The sequence below is a fragment of the Pipistrellus kuhlii genome, unplaced genomic scaffold (assembly GCF_014108245.1).
Source record: "Pipistrellus kuhlii isolate mPipKuh1 unplaced genomic scaffold, mPipKuh1.p scaffold_m20_p_5, whole genome shotgun sequence".
Classification (NCBI taxonomy): Eukaryota; Metazoa; Chordata; class Mammalia; order Chiroptera; family Vespertilionidae; genus Pipistrellus; species Pipistrellus kuhlii.
The window spans coordinates 33,726,394-33,747,191 of record NW_023425551.1 but is presented as its reverse complement, the minus strand read 5'-3'; the positions used below and the strand labels follow the sequence as shown (position 1 = coordinate 33,747,191).

The 20,798-nt window shown below is 40.0% G+C and overlaps 1 protein-coding gene across 1 annotated transcript in view; it reads right to left on the bottom strand.

Annotated features, from left to right (window-relative positions):
• The window catches only part of LOC118706083 (prolyl endopeptidase), a 108,644-nt gene that overhangs the window by 47,609 nt on the left and 40,237 nt on the right, over positions 1-20,798 (bottom strand). The window contains exon 7 of the mRNA XM_036415255.2: positions 9,303-9,408. Within this exon, the coding sequence (XP_036271148.1) occupies positions 9,303-9,408 (106 nt within the window). The remainder of the gene's footprint in view (positions 1-9,302; positions 9,409-20,798) is intronic.

Sequence of the window (20,798 nt, the reverse complement as noted above, 5' to 3'; positions counted from 1 at the left end):
ACAGTCCTTGGGTGAAGGCTCAGGAACAAGCACCTTCCACTTGGCCAACCTCAGCTTGTTCCAACGTTTGCTGCACTTCTGACCTGCGAGTCTTGGTCAGGCTCCTCCACACATGCCTCAAGGCGTTATTACTGGGCATTTCCTCGGCCTGGCTCGCTCTCGAGGGCCAGGAACCTCTTATCGGTACCCAGACCATTTCTTCATAGCACTTCTCTCAAGGTATGTACCTATGTGCCTATTTGTAACTTGTCTTTTCTATTCAGAAGTTAATACTTAGCACCTGAAGGAAGTGGCAGGTACTTCAAAGGTGCAAAATAAAGTTGGTGCTGAATGAAAGAGCATTTCCCAGCCCCTTGGTGCTAAGAAGTAGTCTAGAGATGGACATCATGAAAAAAATCTTATATGTGGCTCACTGTTAGCTAAACGACTCTCTAAATGCCACTTTTAACGTTAAAAAGATGCACTGGGAGGACACCGGCTTCACAAGGTATCAGACAGTATGTTCAGTGTACATCTCACAAGTTTTATAAACAACGAGTTCTACGCCTTCTAAACTTCTGGAAGGCAATGCCAGATCTCGGCTATTCTCCAATTAATCTCTTGGCTTCAATTTCACAGTGAAATTGCTACATTAATTTGGATAGTTCATTTATAGTCCTTGAATTTTTCAAGGCAGTTTTACATTTATTATCTCATTCATCTTTAGAGTATAATAACTTTATATAATTGGCTGTCGAGTTAAATTCATCAAGAAAAATATCCCATGATTAAAAAGAGAGTGAGTTTCTTGGTCAGACACAACTGGATTAAAACTCCAGCTCAACAATATTTAGTTGTGTGATCTTGAGCAATCTCTTTATCCCTTGATAAGCCTAGTCTTCTCAGTGTAAACTAGCACTAGTAAAAAAGATTTTAAAAATATTAAAGTGACTTAGAAAACCGTGGTACACCTACACAATGGGATACTACGCTGCTATAAAAAAGAAGGAATTCTTACTATTTGCAACAGCATGAATGGAACTGGAGGGCATTATGCTAAGCGAAATAAGCTAGTCAGAGAAAGATAAGTATCACATGACTCACTCATTTGTGGAATATAATGCACAACATAAACTGAGGAACTAAAATAGAACCAGAGTCATAAAAGCATCGAATAGACTGTCCAACCCATGAGGGAAGACAGGGGGTAAAGGGGTGAGGGATCAACCAGAGGACTTGTATGCATGCATATGAGCAAAACCAATGGACACAGATGTGGGTAATGGTGAAGGCATGGTGGGGGTGGGGGGGCGGAGGGCTGGGGAGAAGTCAATGGGGGAAAAAGGAGATATATGTAATACTTTAAAGAATTTAATAAAAAAATTTAAAGTGACTACTAATACCTATCTACTCCACAACAAAACCTCAACAAATATTTTTAAATCAATAATTGAAATGAAAACTAATAATAAGATAAACAATTTAAAAAAAAAAGTATCACTTTCCTATATACTAGCAATAACCAGTTAGAAAAAAAGGGAGGACTGGGGGAAGAGCTCATTTACAATAGAAGCACAATTAATAAAATGTTTAGGAAAGCACTTAACATGAAATGTGGGATCTATATGAAGAAAGCTCTAAACTTCTTCTAAGGAATCTTAAAAACAACAAAACAATAGATCATACAAATCCTAATAACTGAAAACACACACCATATCCTTGGAGGGGAAGACTATTTCAAAGGTGCAAATAATCCTAGGAAAAATTTACCAATTTAACACAATTCCAATCAAAATCCAAATGAGACTTTTAATGAATCTGACAATATCATTCTAAAATATATATTTTATTGATTTTTTTACAGAGTGGAAGAGAGAGGGATAGAGAGTTAGAAACATCGACGAGAGAGAATCATCGATCATTGCACACCCCCTACTGGGGATGTGCTTACAATCAAGATACATGCCCTTGATCGGAATCGAACCTGGGACCTTTCAGTCAGCTCTATCCACTGAGCCAAACCGGTTTTGGCTGACAATATCATTCTAAAAGTACAGCTGGGAGAATCGGCACCGAAGGATAATAAACATGCTTTTGATAACAGAATGAGGAGGAACTTCTTGTGCTATGATTCTCTCTGGCCAAGCCCCCCGCCCTCCTGAAGGTAATCACCAGCCTGAATGCTACGGTGATCCTATTTCTCTTTGTTCTTTTTCTGCCTTAATACGTATCCTTAAACACAATTTTACTTATTGTTGAACTTCATATATAATGAAACATACAACCCGCATTCTTTGTATCTGACTTCTTTCACGTGACATCATGTTTATGAGATCTTCACCCTCTGGTCATTGTTATTGACTTTTGGGCAAATCCAATTGCACTCAAAGAACATGCTCTGCCTGCTTTCAATCATTTAAAATTAGTTCAGAAAAGCTTTATGGCCTAATTTTTTCTTCTCTTAAATGACTTTTAAATGTTCCTGTATGTGACTAAAAAGAATGTGTATTTTGCAGCTTTGGGTGTGATATGTTAAATGTCTATTAAGTTTTATTGTTCAAATCTATATATTTACTGATTTAGAGAGCCATTTTTTTTTTCCTATCAGTTACAGAAAAGAGCTATTAAAATGCTCCTCTAGGATTGTAGATTTATCTATTTTTACCTGGATTTATATTAATTTTTGCTCTCTGTATTTTGAAATAATGATTTTATATATACACATAGATTTAAAAAAAACACCTGCTAGAATCTTTTATGATTATGAAGTTTTCTCTCTTTGGTAATGCTTTTTTACTTGAAAGTCTATTGTGACAGCCATATCATTTTCATGATAACAACTTGGACCAGTTGTCCTCTGTAGAATGTTTGGTCCCAATTATGTAGCTTATCATTTCCAAAAAGATTTGCTTTTTTCCATATCCCTTAACATGCTTTCCACCTCCTGGTGGGATATATTCTAGTTCAGTGATCTGCAAACTCATTAGTCAATTTTGAGAGCCAAATATTTTAAACAAACTTCTTCTAATGCCACATCTTCAAAATAGACTTGCCCAGGCCGTGGTATTTTGTGGAAGAGCCACACTCAAGGGGCCAAAGAGCTGCATGTGGCTTGCGAGCCACAGTTTGCCGACCATGGTTCTAGTTAATTTCTTTATATTTATATCCTACTTATTAGTTCTCTCTTCAGCTGTGTCTAATCTTGCCTTTAACGTTATAACTGAATTTTTAATGGTAATAATCATAACTTTCTTTGCAGAAGTTCTATTAGTCCTCTTCTAAATTTGTTAGGTCTTTTATCTTTTCTTTTCTTGAAATAACTTGATTCTTGCTTTGCTACCACGCTTCTCGTTTACTTTTTGTAAAAGCAAAACATTAATTGTTTATTCTTAAAAGTGTATGTACTAGTTTTACATTAGGAATCTGATAATTCCATGGTGGTGTTTCTGCTGGCTCTACTCATGCTGGTAAATTTCTTCATTGTCTTTGTGATTTCTGACTGTGAACGGATTCCCCTTGAAACACTATCTGTGGGAATCTTACCAGCCTCAGTAGAAGTGGCACTCTTCCAGAGAAGATGTGCATTGGCCTTCTGTTTGCCTTTTGGGAGACAACCAAACTGGGAGCACATTAAATTAAATGCTTGCTATGAGGATTTCTGGACCTCATAGGGCCAATCAAGACAACCTGCAGGCAGGTGAAGGTCAGCCTTTCTCATGTTTTAGGAGCATTGACATCCTGCCTACCCCACCCCTTCCGCAGTGACAAGGTAAAAACAGGCAGGTTTTCTTCTTATACCCTACCTCCGCCTCACCCCCCAAGTCTACCTCTGCCAGGTTTATTTCTCAATCACCCTGACACTGAGGCTATCTCTCATTACACTCGCCCATGGAGACCCAGGGCTTTGTCTCCCATGCCCCTAGTGGCCAGCAGAGGGAAGCTCAGCCTCACGCCCCAGCAGACACATTCAGGAGCCATTCAGGATTCCTTTGTCTCCTATGGGTTCTCTTCTTGTGTGCCAACTCAGCAATACGGTTAGAAATGTGCTTTATAAAGTTGTTACAGCATCTTAGTTGCTTCAATTAAGAGGCTATTCAGAATATATAATCTGGCTAACTCCCTCAAACTGAAGTCCATACAATTAATTTTCATAAAAGGTTAAGCTCTGCAATTCAAGTTCAAACGGCTAACCTCAAAAACAGGTGACCACTCAATGGTAACCAACCTCTATCTTAGTTTACATAAAATATGTTTTTAAAAGAAAAAAACAACCCTAAAAACTATTTCTTAAAAGAATAAGTAAAAAATTAGCCACCAATGCAAAATTTGCAGATAAACAGAAATATATATGTATATATTTGTTTATCTAATAATAATATATTTATATATATATTTCTGTTTATATATAAATAATATATATATAAATATATTATTATTAAATATATATATAAAAGCCAGTGACCAGAATGATGTAATGACCAGAACGACCAGTTGCTATGATGCCCATTGCAGCCAGCAAACCCGCCAGATCAGGGGGTGAGGCTGGCCGGTCAACCAACCTCCTGCAACCCTCCCCCAAGCTGGCCTCACCCCTGATCACTCCCCACCCAAATAGGGGGTGGGGCTGGCTGGCAAACCTCCTGCAGCTGCCCCCAACATCCCCCACCAGATCAGCCCCCCCACCCTGATCAGGGGCAGGGCCAGCCAGCCAACTGCCTGCAGCCACTCCCCCTGGCTGGCCCCACCCCAATGGGCCCCACCACCCCCAACCAGCTCCACCCCCGACCAGCTCCCCACTCCAATCAAGGGCAGGGACGGCCAACCACCCATGGTCCCTCCCCCAGGCCACTGGCCCACAATCAGCCCCCCTTCTCACTTCATTTGGGGCAGGGCCAGCTGGTCCACGGCCCACAGCCCCTCCCCATGGCCAGCCCCACCCCTGATCAGCCCCCACCACATGGACCCTCTCCCCAGCCAGCTCCATCTCCGATTCACCCCCCAATTGTGAGCGGGGCTAGCCGGCCAACCTCACAGGGCCCCTCCCCCGGCCGCTGACCCCCGATTGCCCCCCCTACCCAATTCAGGGGCAGGCCAGCTGGTCGACCGCCCACAGCCCCTCCGCCTAGCCAGCCCAACCCTAATCAGGCCCTGGAACCCACCCATGCACAAATTCATGCACTGGGCCTCTAGTTGATTTATAATAATAAAAGCATAATATGCTAATTAGAATAGACGTCCTTCCAGATGACCTTTTGACGAAGCCGGGACTGTGAGGGAAGGCTGCGTCCAGGGTGCCAGCCAGCAGCAGGAGGGAAGCCTGGGACCCGGGTGCCAGAGGGAAGCCGGTGCTGACAGCCGCGGGACAGAAGGCCTACTGTTGTGCAAAATTTCATGCATTGGGCCTCTGGTTTATAATAAGAATCTTACAACATAATTTTTTGGACTACGACTTTTATAGAGACAGAATCTTGATTCATGGAAATGTCAGATTCCTTAAGTGTTCCCTTGGCAATAAAACACTTTGTAATGTAAACCCTTCAGTCCTCAAAGTAACCATCCTAGATTTCTGCCTGAAAAGGTCTCGTGGCCACTGCAGTGGTATTTCTTATGACCCCACCCACCTCTGCAAAAAGTCACTGGAATATCCACCAAAAGCCAAACACAGTGGAGACTTCCTCCAGTACCTACCTAATCGGGTGAGCCTGGAAATGTGGCACACGTTTTAAATAATCACGCTCCTCTGAACACACAGACAAAATCAAAGTTTGTGGTCTTATCTGCCACCCACGTTCTGAAGCATTAACCTTGGTCATACATAGATGCAGTAAGTCTTACGTTTATGCAGATTAGGGAAAGTGGCTGGCTTTATACAAATCCAGCTGTAAACCTGAAAAGCAGTGGGAAGTACAGGGCTCACAGGGCAGCGTGTTTAAGACGGGAGCTCAATAAATCCTTTTGCTTTTCTGAAGGCCTTGCTCCTCAGGGCTTTGGACCTGACACAGTTCTAAAGAAATGGCATTTTGGCCGAAACCGGTTTGGCTCAGTGGTAGAGCGTAGGTCTGTGGACTGAAAGGTCCCGGGTTCGATTCCGGTCAAGGGCAAGTACATTGGTTGCGGGCACATCCCCAGTAGGGGGTGTGCAAGAGGCAGCTGGTCAATGTTTCTCTCTCATTGACGATTCTTGCTCTCTATCCCTCTCTCCTCCTCTCTGTAAAAAATCAATAAAATATATTAAAAAAAGAAAAAGAAATGGCATTTTGGCTGAAGAATGGCGCTCATTCAGTTTTGCTATGCATACATTAGAACATTATTGATTTAAATGGAAAACAGAAAAATTACTTTTAAAAATAGACCGGTAACCTCGCTAACCATCTCCCTGTCTGCTCCCCTTTTCTGAGGTTCCTGTCCGTAATGGCATTATTCACTCTGAAGCCAACAGAATTCAGTTCCTAAACTTCCCTACATCCAAGTTAAAATTACTTTTTATAAACCTGCTTCTGGGTGGGAGAATGATTTATTGAGTGATGATTAGCTTAAAGTAAGCCATCTCATGCTTTCCTGAGAGCGAACTCATTACTTATACTGCTTTCTCTGAAAAAATCAATGGTATTCACTACGTTTCATAGAAACTGTTTGCAAGCTCTCTAAGAACAGGAGCTAAGAAGTGTTTTTATACTTTACAAAGTATAGCTCTGACATGTAACGATGATAAATCAATGCCAACTGTTCTAACTATGGTTAGAACAACGGCTGGGGAGTTCAACTGACATAGGTCTGAATCTTTAAATGGCATCAGGAGAGCTAACTGGCTTCACCAACCTGTTTCCTAGGAGTAACAGCACGTGCTCCTCAGAGGCTGCTGAGAAGACGAAATAACTAAATTTGTACCCAGAATCTGGCCCACATAAATGCTAAATAAGCAATACTTACTACTCTGCCAAATAATCCGTGTTCTTCAAATGACAAATAAGCTAAATGTGGATTTTGAACAGCATGATTTGCTAATGGTGAACTTTTCAAGTTTAGTTTTCATCTCTCATGGCACACAGCTGCTTTCCTAGAAAAAGCCCTTCTAATCCCTAATTTTAAAATTAGCAAAAATACTGATTTTATCATTCTTATTTTACTTCACAGTTCATATTTTTATACTACTCTTGCTGTTCCCATTCTTTTTTCCCCCCTTTGGCAAAGTCACTCTGACACACACAGTGTTTTCTAATAACTCCTGCCCATCACAGAAGTCCTCTTCCTTTGTTGGTCTGGCTTTTAATGCTCAGATGACTTGGCTAAACTTTGGATCAAGCATTTAAAGGTTCTTGAATGTTTTTCTCTCTATTTCCTCTGTAACCCCTTAAGATGCCCAGTCCTGCCAGGCCTGAACCTGGAGTCAATGTTGTCTCAGTTACCTAAAAACAGGAGGTCATCTGCTTTGCACTAGCCAGAGATGGCTGGATGTACAATGTATGTATCTGACAAATACTGAGCTTCCTTTCATCTTCATGGGAAGCTTAATTTCTTAGGCGGGAGAAAGACAATTTTCATTATGACATGAAAGCTTGAAAATAAAGACATGGGGAGCACTGAAAATTTCATCAATCTAAAATAATCAAACCTTCAGCATAAAAGGACAAAGGAGAGAGACAAGTTAATGAAAGTCTAGACAAAGTAAACAGTAAGCTGATATTTGCTTACAAAAGCCAAATATGTTAGCACCATCCAGCTTTTCCACCAAACACTGCATAAATGCTGTGACATAAAAGCCAATTCAGGTTCACTTTTTTAAAGAAATTGATGTTAGAGAGAGGAAGGCAGAGAGAGACAAACATCGATAGGTTGCCTCCCGCACGTGCCCCAACCAGGGATTGAACCTGCAACCTTTGGTGTAAGGGACAATGCTGCTGCAACCAACTGAGCCACCTGCCAGGGCCAATTTGTTTCTTAATTAGTTAACTTACATTGTTTAACAATAAGCCCACCTAACAATTTAAATATATAAAAATGAAGTAATAAGTAGAGAATGAAACCAGAATTCTATGGTGAAAGAACACGGTAATTGGCATTCATAAAGAACTGGAGAAAGCGCTATCTTACAGCCACATGGGCATATTACACAAGACAACAGCACAGTTTAGCAGCTGTTATTGTTTCTTTCAGATTCTATATTCAGAGGTTGCACAGTTCTATGTACAGCTGCTCTTGCAGCTCAAATGAACAATTCTTGGGTGGTGGCCTGCTCCTGTCAGAGAATGTGAAACTGCTGTGGTTGAGCCAATGTTTTTGAGATTAAAATGGATCTTTAAAAAAAAACAAAAAAAAACCCCAGAAAACACCCCCCCACAAACCGTAGTTTTATTAAATGGAAGTATATTTAACACTAGCATGAAAGTTGTTGACTTCATCCTGCTTATGTGTGAATGGCATTCTGTGGTATCTAAGTATGTTAGGATGCAAATCTTACTTTAGAAATTTAAAAATGATGCAGTGACCAGTCAATAATAAAGAATTTATATAATCTTACTATAATGTAACACACAATATAGACCAATGAGGTAATAACTAAAAGTGCACTCAATATTGTACAGTTTAAAGATCTATGCCGCCATCTCTAAAATATGCTTATTTTACATTAACCAGAATATGGTATAATTAGTATGATATCTTACCTGCATGCCAACATACCCGACACAATTTCTGGGTCTGGGAATTTTCAGCACAGAAAGTCATGCAGTTGAAAAGCTTTAATGCTTGACAGTGGTACTGGTATGATTTGATAGATGTTGGGAGAGAATATTTAAAATGAGCCATCTCCAAAATTTGTGACTGGCTAGTTTTATGCTCATATCATGACATCTAAAGCTTCAGGAAGGAAAATCAGGCTGTGACTGTGCATGTGGCTCAGTACTGAGGAGCTGTCCTAATATTATCTGTTACCCTGGTTAATTGTCACTGGTCCCCTCTCTCTTGCCTATGCTGGTTTGCCACATTACGTCTAGACACTTATACTGTTTTACAAAACTTATACTGTTTTACCAAAAGGCCAGCGTCTCCTTAACACTCTCCATCTGCAGTACTCGCAGGATATTTCCACATTCATATGCAAAAAATATGGTTAACCTCAATCTACAGAGAAAATTCTAAAGCCAACAAATACGTTCATTCAGTTTTTCTTCATTTTATGGGATAATATTGGGGGGGGGAGGATAGATGATCTAAGACAATGTGGTTAAACGGAAGACGGTTTCTTAGAAAATCAATTAGAAGACAAGACAACTGCTTTTAAAAGGCACTCTGGAGTGATCACCTGTGGGTGAAAGGTAACTTACCGGTGATGCCGTTGGATTCCTGCTGCAGGTCACAGTACCAGAGCCGGTTCACTGGGTCACACCCCTCCCTTATTGATAACAGGACATAGCGACCATCGTCAGACAGCTAGAAGAAAATAAAAACAATGCAGGAGGCTGATTAGAACGTATTTTCTGTGAGAGTACTATTAAATATTAAGCAGAAACTAAAGGTTAAACTCAGCTGCAATAAATTTACCCCAAACTCATGAATGGATAAGAAAGTTAGCAGAAAAAAAGATGATCATCCATTTTAACTTATTTCACTCCTAATCCACGTTTAACAAAACACAGTGAAATATTTAAGTAGAAAATATCAATAGATGTAACTGAACGTCATAATGACTTATGTGGTTTTTATTTAACTCCAGCCTGTTCTTTAACTGAAAATATATGCAATCTGTCATTTTGAATGTTAATATCCCTGACTTCGAAGTTTCGTCACAGGTTCAGATTACGCATTTTAGAAGTTGTTCTAAATGAGTAAAAGTTACCAAAATAAGTATGGATGTAAAGAAGTTCATGTGTGGCCCTGACCAGTTTGGCTCGGTGGATGGAGCTTCAGCCTGAGGACTGAAGGATCCCAGGTTGATTCCGGTCAAGGGCATGTACCTTGGTTGCAGGCACATCCCCAGTAAGGAGTGTGCAAGAGGCAGGTAATTGATGTTTTCTCTCTCATTAAAAATTTCCTCTCTCTGTAAAAAAATCAATAAAATATATATTTAAAATATTAAAAAGAAGAAGTTCATATCGGTCACATTAATAATTTCTGTTGACCAACTCTTCATGCATATCTTTAGTCCCCGCCACACAAGCTGTCAGAGAACAAAGGCCCATGCTTCAACGGGTTTCTTTTATAATTAAACAGGAGAATCTTAAAGAACAAAAATAATCTTGGTAAAAATTTAATGCAACCAACATTATGGTTTTGAGTTGTTAAAACCTAAGTGCTATCAAACTATTAATATATATATCCTTTTGTAACTACTTTTTAAAAATTAATTCAACATAATTAAGAAAATAATCCATGTTGGCATATGTACATTTACTTCATTTAACTGTTGTATAGCATTCCAATTTAAAGATATACCACAGTGAATTGATCCACTTTCCACCAGTAAACATTTAGATTATTTCCATTTTCTTCATGAGCAACACTTCAGAAATTATTGAACATGTTTACTTGTGGCCTCATATAAGTGTTTCCCTTAGATAAGTATGGCCTTTTATAAGTGTTTCTATGTAACTAGGAGTAAAATTGTTCAGTGGCAGGGCATGCACAAACTCCACTTTACGAGATATTGCCGAAGTAAGTGATGTACCAACTCAGCCTCTTACATTTTATCAGTATATAACAGTTCCCATTTCTCCACATCCTATTGTGATAGTTAATTTAATATGTCAACTTGACAAGGACACAGCACCTACCGTGTTTCCCCGAAAATAAGCATCCTCTGAAAATAAGACCTACTTACAGGTTTCCTTCTGAGTGAAACATAAGCCATCCCCCCGAAAATAAGGCCCCCTAGACTCTGTCTCAGAATGCTGTTGCTAAACATGAGAGATTTGGTCCACTGATTCTGAAAGAAATGGAGTCACAAGAAATTCACCAGGAAATTCAGGAATTGGATTGTGATGATGTTCCAGAAGATGATGATGACATGATTGTCACTGAATAAATGAGTAAATTCTTGATACTGTAGGATTCACAGTTTGTCTGGTTTGTGTTGACAACTACCATACTACCATACTACCATATCGTATACGGGTAATAAATTTCCTTTATTTTCATTTAGCAATAAATGTGTATGGGCCGGGACCGGTTTAGCTCAATGGATAGAGCGTCGGCTTGGGGACTGAAGGAACCCGGGTTCGATTCCGGTCAAGGGCATGTACCTTGGTTGTGGGCATATCCCCGGTAGGGGGTGTGCAAGAGGCAACTGGTCGATGACTCTCTCTCATTGATGTTTCTAACTCTCTATCTCTCTCCCTTCCTCTCTGTACAAAATCAATAAAATATATTTAAAAATAATAATAAAATAAATGTGTACGGTATTCTTCATGGAAAAATAAGACATCCCCTGAAAATAAGACCTAGCGCATCTTTGGGAGCAAAAATTAATATAAGACACTGTCTTATTTTCGGGGAAATAGGGTAGATATTCGGTTAAACATTATTCTGGATGTTTCCGTGAAGGTATTTTTTGGATGAGATTTACATTTAAGTGGATGGAGTAAAAGTGAGTACCCTCCGTAACATGAGTGCATCTATCCAACCAGTCCAAGGCCTCACTGGAGAAAGACTGCCTTAAAGGAAGGAATCCTGCCAGTAGATTTTCTCTGACGGACAATCTTCCCTGGGTTTCCAGCCTGCCAGCCTCCCCTGCAGACTTTGGACCAGCCAAGCCTCCACAATCACACTAGCCAATTCCTTAAAAAATATGTACTTCTCTCTCTACATATACACAGGTCCTGCTGGTTTTTATTTCTCTAGAGAACCCTAACACACAACTGTCACTTGTTCATTCAATAAAAATTTCCTAAGCAGCTATGTTCAAGTCATTTTCTAGGTATTAAAGATACATGGGTGAACAAACCAAGAAGAAAAAAATGCTACAGTCTTGGGGAGGAGACAAACACACAAATATAGAATTATGTAGCATACTCTACAATGAGAGATGGCATGGAGAACATGAACAATCTCGGTAAGGGAGGCAGAATGTGGGGGGAGGGACTATAGTTCTCAGTGTTGCAGCCACAGTAGGTCTATTAAGAAGGTGTCTTGTCCTGGCCAGGGATCAAACCCCCAACCTTTTGGTGTCCAGGATGACGCTGCAACCAATTGCACCACCTGGCCAAGGCCCCATTTCTTTCTTTCTTTTAAATTTTCTATAAAATTTCCATTTTATTATGGTTTATATCACACTAGTTCAAATCCATTTCTCTAATATTTCTCCAGCATTGCTCCTTTGGAATTATTTCATAACATGACTTTATCAAAGACTTTGAATCTCAAACATAAAATTTCAAAATACTAAGTTTTAGGTGAAAGGGATCAGAAATAAAAGTCATTAGGTGATGGCTGAGGTGTTAACTTCCAATAAGACAGTGTGTTGAAATGTTTCTTCTGATACAGCAGTTACAAATTAGAACCTTCAAAAAAAACCAAGGAAGAACCTAAGAATAATTAAAGGAGCTTCTGCAGTGTAAGCCTCCCGTAGTCCCAAGCTCTGACAGTAGCAAGGTAACGCACCTTTCCTGAAGAAATTAAGTAGGTTCCAGTATTTTCATGCAGCTGACTAGCCACTCAAGACTTTATCATTAATGTACAGACCATCTTGGCTCTGGGTGCATTCATTGTGCCTGAGGAGCTTACTACCCAGCCACATCCACAGGTGGAAGCACACACACACACACACACACACACACACACACACGGGTGTGGTAATGGGCAAGAGCAGACTGTAAGAGCACAGACTGGCTGTGCTAGTGCAGCCCTATGGGAGATCAATGGAATGAGGATGGTCAACGTAGGAAGAGACAAACATTCTCCTCTCCCATTTATCTGCCACCCTGACTTTTTAAAACGTAGATGGCATTAAGAAAATCTAGTTGTATCTGTTGGTTTTGATTATCATCTAGTGCTACTCCGTATCTTCTTGCTTCTTATTTTGACGTGTTTTCATCCTCGCTGCTGGTGGGTGGTATCACATTAGGGATCCCATCAATAACTGGATAGGCTATTCCCAACAGGGGCCCCACTTCTCTATCTTTAAACAAAACTAAGCTGCAAAGCCCAGGCTGGACCTAATTCCAAATTCCGTCTCCTTTATTCTTTGTACAGCTGCCTTCTAAGCCAAGGTGCCACTTTGCGTATTTCTAAGGGCACCTATCCTCAGCAAAGGAATTAACACCAGTCACAGTCCCTTCTTCGGGCTATGAACTCAGGAGACCAGAGGATAAAACTAAGGGCTGTGTAAGCAGCACAGGATTAGGGCTGAAGTAATTAATTGCCCTCTCTGCTCTCGGGATTATTTTACCTAGGAAAGATCATCATTTCTCTATAAACACAGCACACCTTTTATGACTCTGTAAGCAGGATACATTCCTGCTAACTGTTCTAAAGTCTACTTTAAAATAATTTAAAATGCATTTGCTATGTTTGTGCATGGAACATTTCTAGAAGAATCTCCAAGAAGCCGGCAGCAGTGGAGGGCAGGTGGAAGGAGATAAAAAAAAAAATAAAAAAAAAATTATCTTTCCATTGTCTTCTGACTTGCACTATTTTCAAATGAAAAGTCATTTCTTATCTTTTCCCCCCTGTAGTTAATGTATTCTCTTCTCTGGCAGCTTTAAAGATTTTATTATCATTGGTTTTCTGCAGATTGATTATATGGGCTTTGCTTTGGTAGCCTGCTTGAGATTTGTTGAGTGTCTTGAATCTGTGGGTATGCCTATTTATCAAATTCATACCACTTTTTACCAGTTTTCCTTCATATGGGTGAGGAACAAGTAGTTTTACACTTGTGAGTACACAAAACACTGAGTTTATAATTGTATTATTATTATTTGTTAATGTGTTATTTTCCATATGCACAACCTACTTTCCCCCACCCTGTTTATTTTTGTGTCCCCTTATCTCTAAGATGTCAACTACGCTCTGTTAAATCAATTAGTATTATCTGTTAAGTCAATGAGACTGTATTCATTTTTGTTTCAATTTATTTTCTCTTTATGGTTTAGTTTCAATTGTTCCATCTCCAAATTCCCTGATATTTTCTTCAATAGTATCTAAACTACTGTTAAACCCATGTAGAAAACTTAAAATTCAGATAGTTTATTTTTCACCTTTAGAAGAACATTTGGGTTGTTTTTATATTTTCTTTTTCTTTGTTCACTATAATGTTTTTTAAAAAATCCTTTTTAAATCCTTTTTTATAATAGCTTTTAAGAAGTCCTTGTCTGCTAATTCTACCTGTCATTTCTGGATCTGTTGTATTGACTAATTGTTCTCCAAGTTGTGTCACATTTTTTTTCTGCTTCTTTACACACAGTATATTTTTATTGGATTCTGAATATTTTGAATGTTGTCTGGATTTTTTTTCTTCCTTCCTTTAAAAGTTCTGAGGCAGATACTTTGTTGGTAAATCAGCTTGTTTCATTCAAGGCTTGTTTTCAAGCTTCGTTGGTAAGGTCTACAGTCCTACTGCTGAGGCATGGCACCTCTGGGGTCTCTGCTGAATACCCTGGGTGCTCACAAGGTCTTTTCACTTCGTAAGAATGCGAGTCTCCCAGCTGTGTTAAACCTATGGTAGTGGCTGGCTTAACAGCTTCCTGGTAGTTGTCCTTGGCTCGAATCATGGAGTCTCCTCCTGTGCATGCACCACTTAGCAGTCAGCGAAAGACGCAAGGGGATACCCAGGCAGATTTCTTAGTGGGTAGTTTCCTTTTTTTGGAACTCTGCCTGCAAATTCCAGTGGCTTCAGTTTTCCTGTATCCTAAGTTCAGCGAGAATGCAATACTTTGGGGCTCCTCCTCTTTGTGCTGGCGTCCAGAAAATACTTCCAGGCAGAGAGCTGGGCAAGCATAGGACTTGTCACTTTCACAGATGGAAGTCCTGTGACGCCTGCTGACCAGTATCTGAAAACAGTTGCTTTGTCTATTTTGAATGGTTTTCTGTTTATAGCAAGAGGTCTAGTCCAATACCAGTTTCACTGTCATGGCCAGAAGCAAAAAAATCTGTCATTATGTTTTAATATCATTTTAATTTGTTATTGGATAATTACATTTTTGGGGTACATTATTGCATATAATTAAAGTGCATGAGCCGAAACCGGTTTGGCTCAATGTAGAGAGTCAGTCTGCAGACTGAAGGGTCCCAGATTCGATTCCGGTCAAGGGCATGTACATTGGTTGTGGGCACATCCCCGGTATGGGGTGTGCAAGAGGCAGCTGGTCGATGTTTCTCTCTCATCGATGTTTCTCTCTATCCCTCTCCCTTCCTCTCTGTAAAAAATCAATACAATATATTAAAAAAAAAAAAAAAAAAAGTGGGATTCCAGGTGATCTACACTAAAAAGAAAAACATGCAAATTGACCGTCCCTCAGCTACACCCACCAGCCAATCAGGAGTGACTATGCAAATTTACCCAACAAAGATAACAGCAGCCATGGAACTGGAGCAAGCAGGAGGCTTGGGTTATAGAGGAAGCCAAGCTTCCTGCCTGCCCTGGCCCCCACTCAAGGAGGCACTGGGGGGAAAAAAAGGGCTGGGAGCCTGGGTCTCCAGGGGGTGTGGCCAGCCTGAAAATGACACTCAGCCCCTTACCCAGGCTGGCCACGCCCCCCAGCGGGGACCCTCACCCAATGGGGACAGAGCTAGCCTGCAAATGACCACAGGCCCCTCACTCAGGCCACCCTAAGGGAACCCCCACCTTGATCCAGGACACCCTTCAGGGCAAACCAGCTGGTCCCCACCTGTGTACCAGGCCTCTATCTATACTAATAAAAGGGTAATATGCTAATCAGACTGGGAGACCTTCCAGGAAACCTTCTGGGTGTTCCTCTGCACAAAGCCATGGTGGTGGGGCCAAAGTAGAGGAGGTCAGAGGCCAAGAGGGGAGGTCAGTTGTGGGTAATCAGGCCAGGATGTCATGGCAGTTGTGGGTGATCAGGCCGGCGGGGTTGGGGTGGGGATGTTGGGGATGAGCAGACTGGGGGGGGGGGGGGGGGGGGGAGGCGCGCGCAGTTTGGAGTGCATAGGCCAGCAGGGGGGCAATTGGAGCCAACAGGCCAGTGAGAAGAGAAGGTGGGGGCAAGCAGGCCAGTGGCAAGGGGCAGTTGGGGGCGAGCAGGCCAGCAGGCAGAATGGTTAGGGGCAATGAGGGAGGCAGGCAGGTGAGAGGTTAGAAACCAGCAGTCCCGGTTTGCGAGAGGGATGTCCAGGTTCAATCCCTGTAAACCAGCAGTAAGACATCCTTCAAGGGCCACAGATTGGAGAGGGTGCAGGCTGGGCTGAGGGACAGCCCTCCCACATCCATGCACGAATTTCGTGCACTGGGCCACTAGTAGTTTTATAAAAGATTCTAGAAAGTCCTGTTTACTTGGGCTGTTTTTTCCTTAGTGACTCCCCCCCCCCCCCCCCCTTGAGTTCTGAAGCAGTCCCTATACCAAAAATGAATCATATTTTATAGTATGAATTTTTGTCACAAATGGCATATGATATCAAATGACTCAGATGCATTTTCTTCATCTTTTTCTAGGTTCATTATAGTATTTTCCAAGATTGCCAGAGTTTTTGGAAAACTTCACATAAATTTTATTTACATTAATTTTCCCCCTCCATTCTCATCTTCACTATATTTCCATATTACCTGTCACTACATTTTAAGTGGGTCTCTTGCAAATGAACATATGACTGAATTAACTTTTTAAAACTTTAAGAATTGTACTACTCTGTTTTCATTAACTGCTAGTATTGATGTGCTGGCTTCCACATGATTAATTCAGAATATTCTATTCACCTTGCTTTTCCGTTCTCCTTTCTTCTTTGTACTGTATAAATTTCTTTGTAAACTCTCCCCCTCCTTTAACTACTTTAGGTGTTACATATTCTATCTCTAGTCCTTTATTCAGTTTCCTTAAGCTTTTCATATACATGGTCTATAGACCAGCCTCTAAAATTTTAGTTCCACCTTATTTTCAAACCATCTGTCACCAGCAATCTCACAATTATAACTACTAAACATAATGAAATTCAACCTCATTAATAACACTTCATAGTTCTGTTCTTTGTCTTTAAAGGCAGACAGAATCTTTAGAGCAAAGCGCTAAAAGTCATGCTACATCAGTCATAAATGATAGTTAATTTAGTTGTAGTGACTCATCCAACAGTAAGATAAGGCAGCAAAACTCCCTGCAAAGAAACACCAAACTTTGATGACAATTGCTTCAAGCACATCTAATAAGTTTTTCTCACCATTTCGGGCTGTAGTAAATAGCAGTTTATATTTAATCTTAAGGCAGGGAGTCTCTGGATGCAGTGTTGTGGCATGGCATTTAAGTCAGCTTTATTTTACTACAATGACCTTGGTCACAAATGTGCCACAGCCACTGAACAAATCTGAACAACTTTGAACACAGCTCTGAACTTTCAGACGCACAAGGCCTCAAATTTCAAAATAATTTGCAAGTCACTGTTAGATTAGAAATATATTTTCTTGCACTATAATTTAATCAATAACACTACATAGTGAACCTTGGCCTCACATTTAGACTATATTTCAAGGCAATTAAAAAAAATGAATTTGGAAACCACTGAGAGGGGAAGATAAAAATCATGTTGATGAGGAAAGACACCTAAATACCATTAGAGAGTTAAAAATGAAAATTAAAAGAATTGGAAATTAACAGAATTAAAGGTGACTTTCCTGAAATCCAATGAACGAGAAAAACAGGAAAGCTATGGGCCCCACCATGCCTCATGGGACAGTGTAGATTTCAGTCCATGCAATATTGTTTTTGAAGGGGGTACCCCATAATAACAGCTACCATCCTCATTTGCATTTATCAACAGGTAAAGTATAAAGCATGGGGGTATCAGACTTTACACTTACACTAAAGAAGCCACAGGAAATTTTAATTGTGCATACTGTGATATTAAACTACACTAAGATAGCAACATTTACTAAGGAAACCCTTGGTAGATACCATTCAGAGTATTTTCTACTGTATTCTGTCAGGTTCATATGTTCTGATCCAACACACACATGGGTCATGACTTAGCTTATTCAAGGTTATAATCCCTACCAACCCCAGAGACATGAAACCACAGAATTTAAAGAGGTAAGCAGCAACCAGAGCACACCTCGGGGAAACTTGTCCCAAACAGTATGTGTGTATCAAATGTCCAGTTCAATGCCTCATGTAGAGGTAATGGGAATCCATTCAGACCAGAGTCTAGGTCCAGGGGCTTCATTTTCACAAAAGGTTATCATCAGCTCTACCATCAGTTTGAGGCTTTATATATATATAAAAAAATATGGATCTACACAAATAACTGTAAAATACAATTAACATGTCAACAATTTATTACTAGAGACCTGTTGTATGAGGATTCATACAATAGGCCTTCCTTCCCCTGGCTGCTGGCATTGGTTTTCCTCTGGCACCCAGTACCCAGGGCTTTGCTCGGCTGCAGCGGAGAAGCCAAGCCCCTTCAGTCATCTTCAGTCTTCGCTCTGCACCTGCATATGCAAATCAACCCGGCATCCTTGTTGGGTTAATTTGCATACTCACTCCTGGTTGGCTGGTGAGTGTCGTGGAAGCATGGTCAATTTGCATCTTTCTCTTTTATTAGTGTAGATTACTAGCATTATAAAAACTTTAAAGCTGATGAACCTGGCTATTCTCAGTCTCAATACTACATAATAAGAATAACTGGGTCCTGCCAGTATAGCTCAGTGGTTGAGTGTCAACCTATGAACAAGAAGTTCATGGTTCAATTTCCCCTAGGCACATAGCTGGTTTGCGGGCTCGATCCCCAGGAGGATCGAAGATAGATACAAGAGGCAGCCAATCAATGATTCTCTCTCATCATTGATGTTTCTTTCCCTTCCTCTCCCTCCCTCTCTGAAATTAATAAAAATATACATTTTAAAACAAAAAAGTAATTTATTAAAAAAAAACAACTGGGTTTTCCAAATGGCTGGAATAAGCGAACTTTCCTTCATGCATCTTTTATTAAGAGAAAATTAGCAGATCACTTAATGTTTTAAACTAGGGGTGTCGAACTCAATCAGAGAAGGGGCCAAAATCTAAAATCCAGCCTAAATCGCGGGCCGAATGGTTTACTGAACAGTCATAAACTGTCATTGTGATGGAAATGCAGCGGAGTGCAGTGATGACAGTGCGGTGCAGGCCACACTGCAAGGCCTGGCGGGACGGATTTGGCCCGCGGGCCTTGTGTTTGACACATGTGTTTTAAACTCTCCAATCATTTAACTATCTACAAGGTTATTTGTCCTTCAAAGTGACGGGACACATAGCAAATACTTATATTGATATATACACAGAATATGTGGACGGACTTTCATCAAATATATTATCATTTTCAAAGAAAAACTCATGAGGGATTTTGTGCTAGAGCTGCTGAACTACACAGGCACCAGGGCTTGTGTTAATAACCGAATCTTCATGGCCATGAAGTTTCTTTGATATACATACTTAAAACTTAGAATGCAACAAGAGGGTGGAGAAAGGTTTTTATAATTTGAATCTACATGCACTTTTTCAGACTGAGAAAAATATCTTCTTTTATATACTATGATAAAAGAATTGTGTGTATAAAAATAAGTATACTGAAAAGAAGTGAGACTTAAAATTGTCCAGGAAATTAACAAAATGAGTGAAAATGGATTTTAATAGCTTTCAGAGTTAATCATGTTCCTGTCAGAGCAGGGAAGTTTGTCAATTTTGTTAGAGAAGCTTTTGAATTCCTCTTGTAATAGCTGTTAATCATAAAATCCCTTTAATATTAAAACTTAACTTAGAAAAACCTTTAAATGTCAAACTAAATCACTGACAATGATAGCTTTTCTTTTATGGGACTCATTACGGGCTTGTGATAAAAAGAAGAGAGAATGTCAGTAACAGAAGTAAAGGATAGTCATAAACACATGGGATATGCATCAACAAACATTTCTAATAGGTAGTCATTAAATCAAATTACCCAGACTTCCCAATACAAACACTACAGCAATGGGAAAGAGACATCGGCCCCAACACTCTGATGTGCGGCTTGTATGCCAAATACAGATGTAACAGAACATTCTAGGAAAAGATAACCCATTCAAAGTAAAGTTAGTAATGTAGGTTTACACATGACAGAGCCAATACTCTTTCCAATCTACATGGTGGTTATTCTGGCAGGTAAGCTTGGTTATTTAAAAATCTACTGTTTGTTTTCTTTCCTCCCTTACTAAGCAATAGAGGGGCAGAGTGAGACAAGTGGTTGATTGGCACATCCTACCTGACTATTACACTCTCCCCTCTGCCTCCCCATCAGGAGCTGTTTTATGTATACACTAGTGGCCTGGCGCACAAATTCATGTACATTGAAAGGAAATTAATTAGAAGAAATATTTTAATATTGCTATTCGCCCTTTCTCTATATAATAGAAGTATCAACCAAATTCACAATCGACAATGACAGATGGAAATACACGAGTACAATTGGTGCCAGCGAGAGCTTTATATATAGAGATAAACTTGTTTAATTAAACCTGCTTTCTGATTTAACTATATTTCTTCCAGCCCAGTGAAGCACTCCCAACTTCTCTTTCAGGTAATTGTTAGAAACAAAGCAATAAATATCAACAAGAAGCAGATTATTATTGTAGATCACACAGAGAGAACAAAGGGTAAAATATTTAACTATAGCAGTGCTTGACTATATTCTGCACAGTGACAAAACCTGAA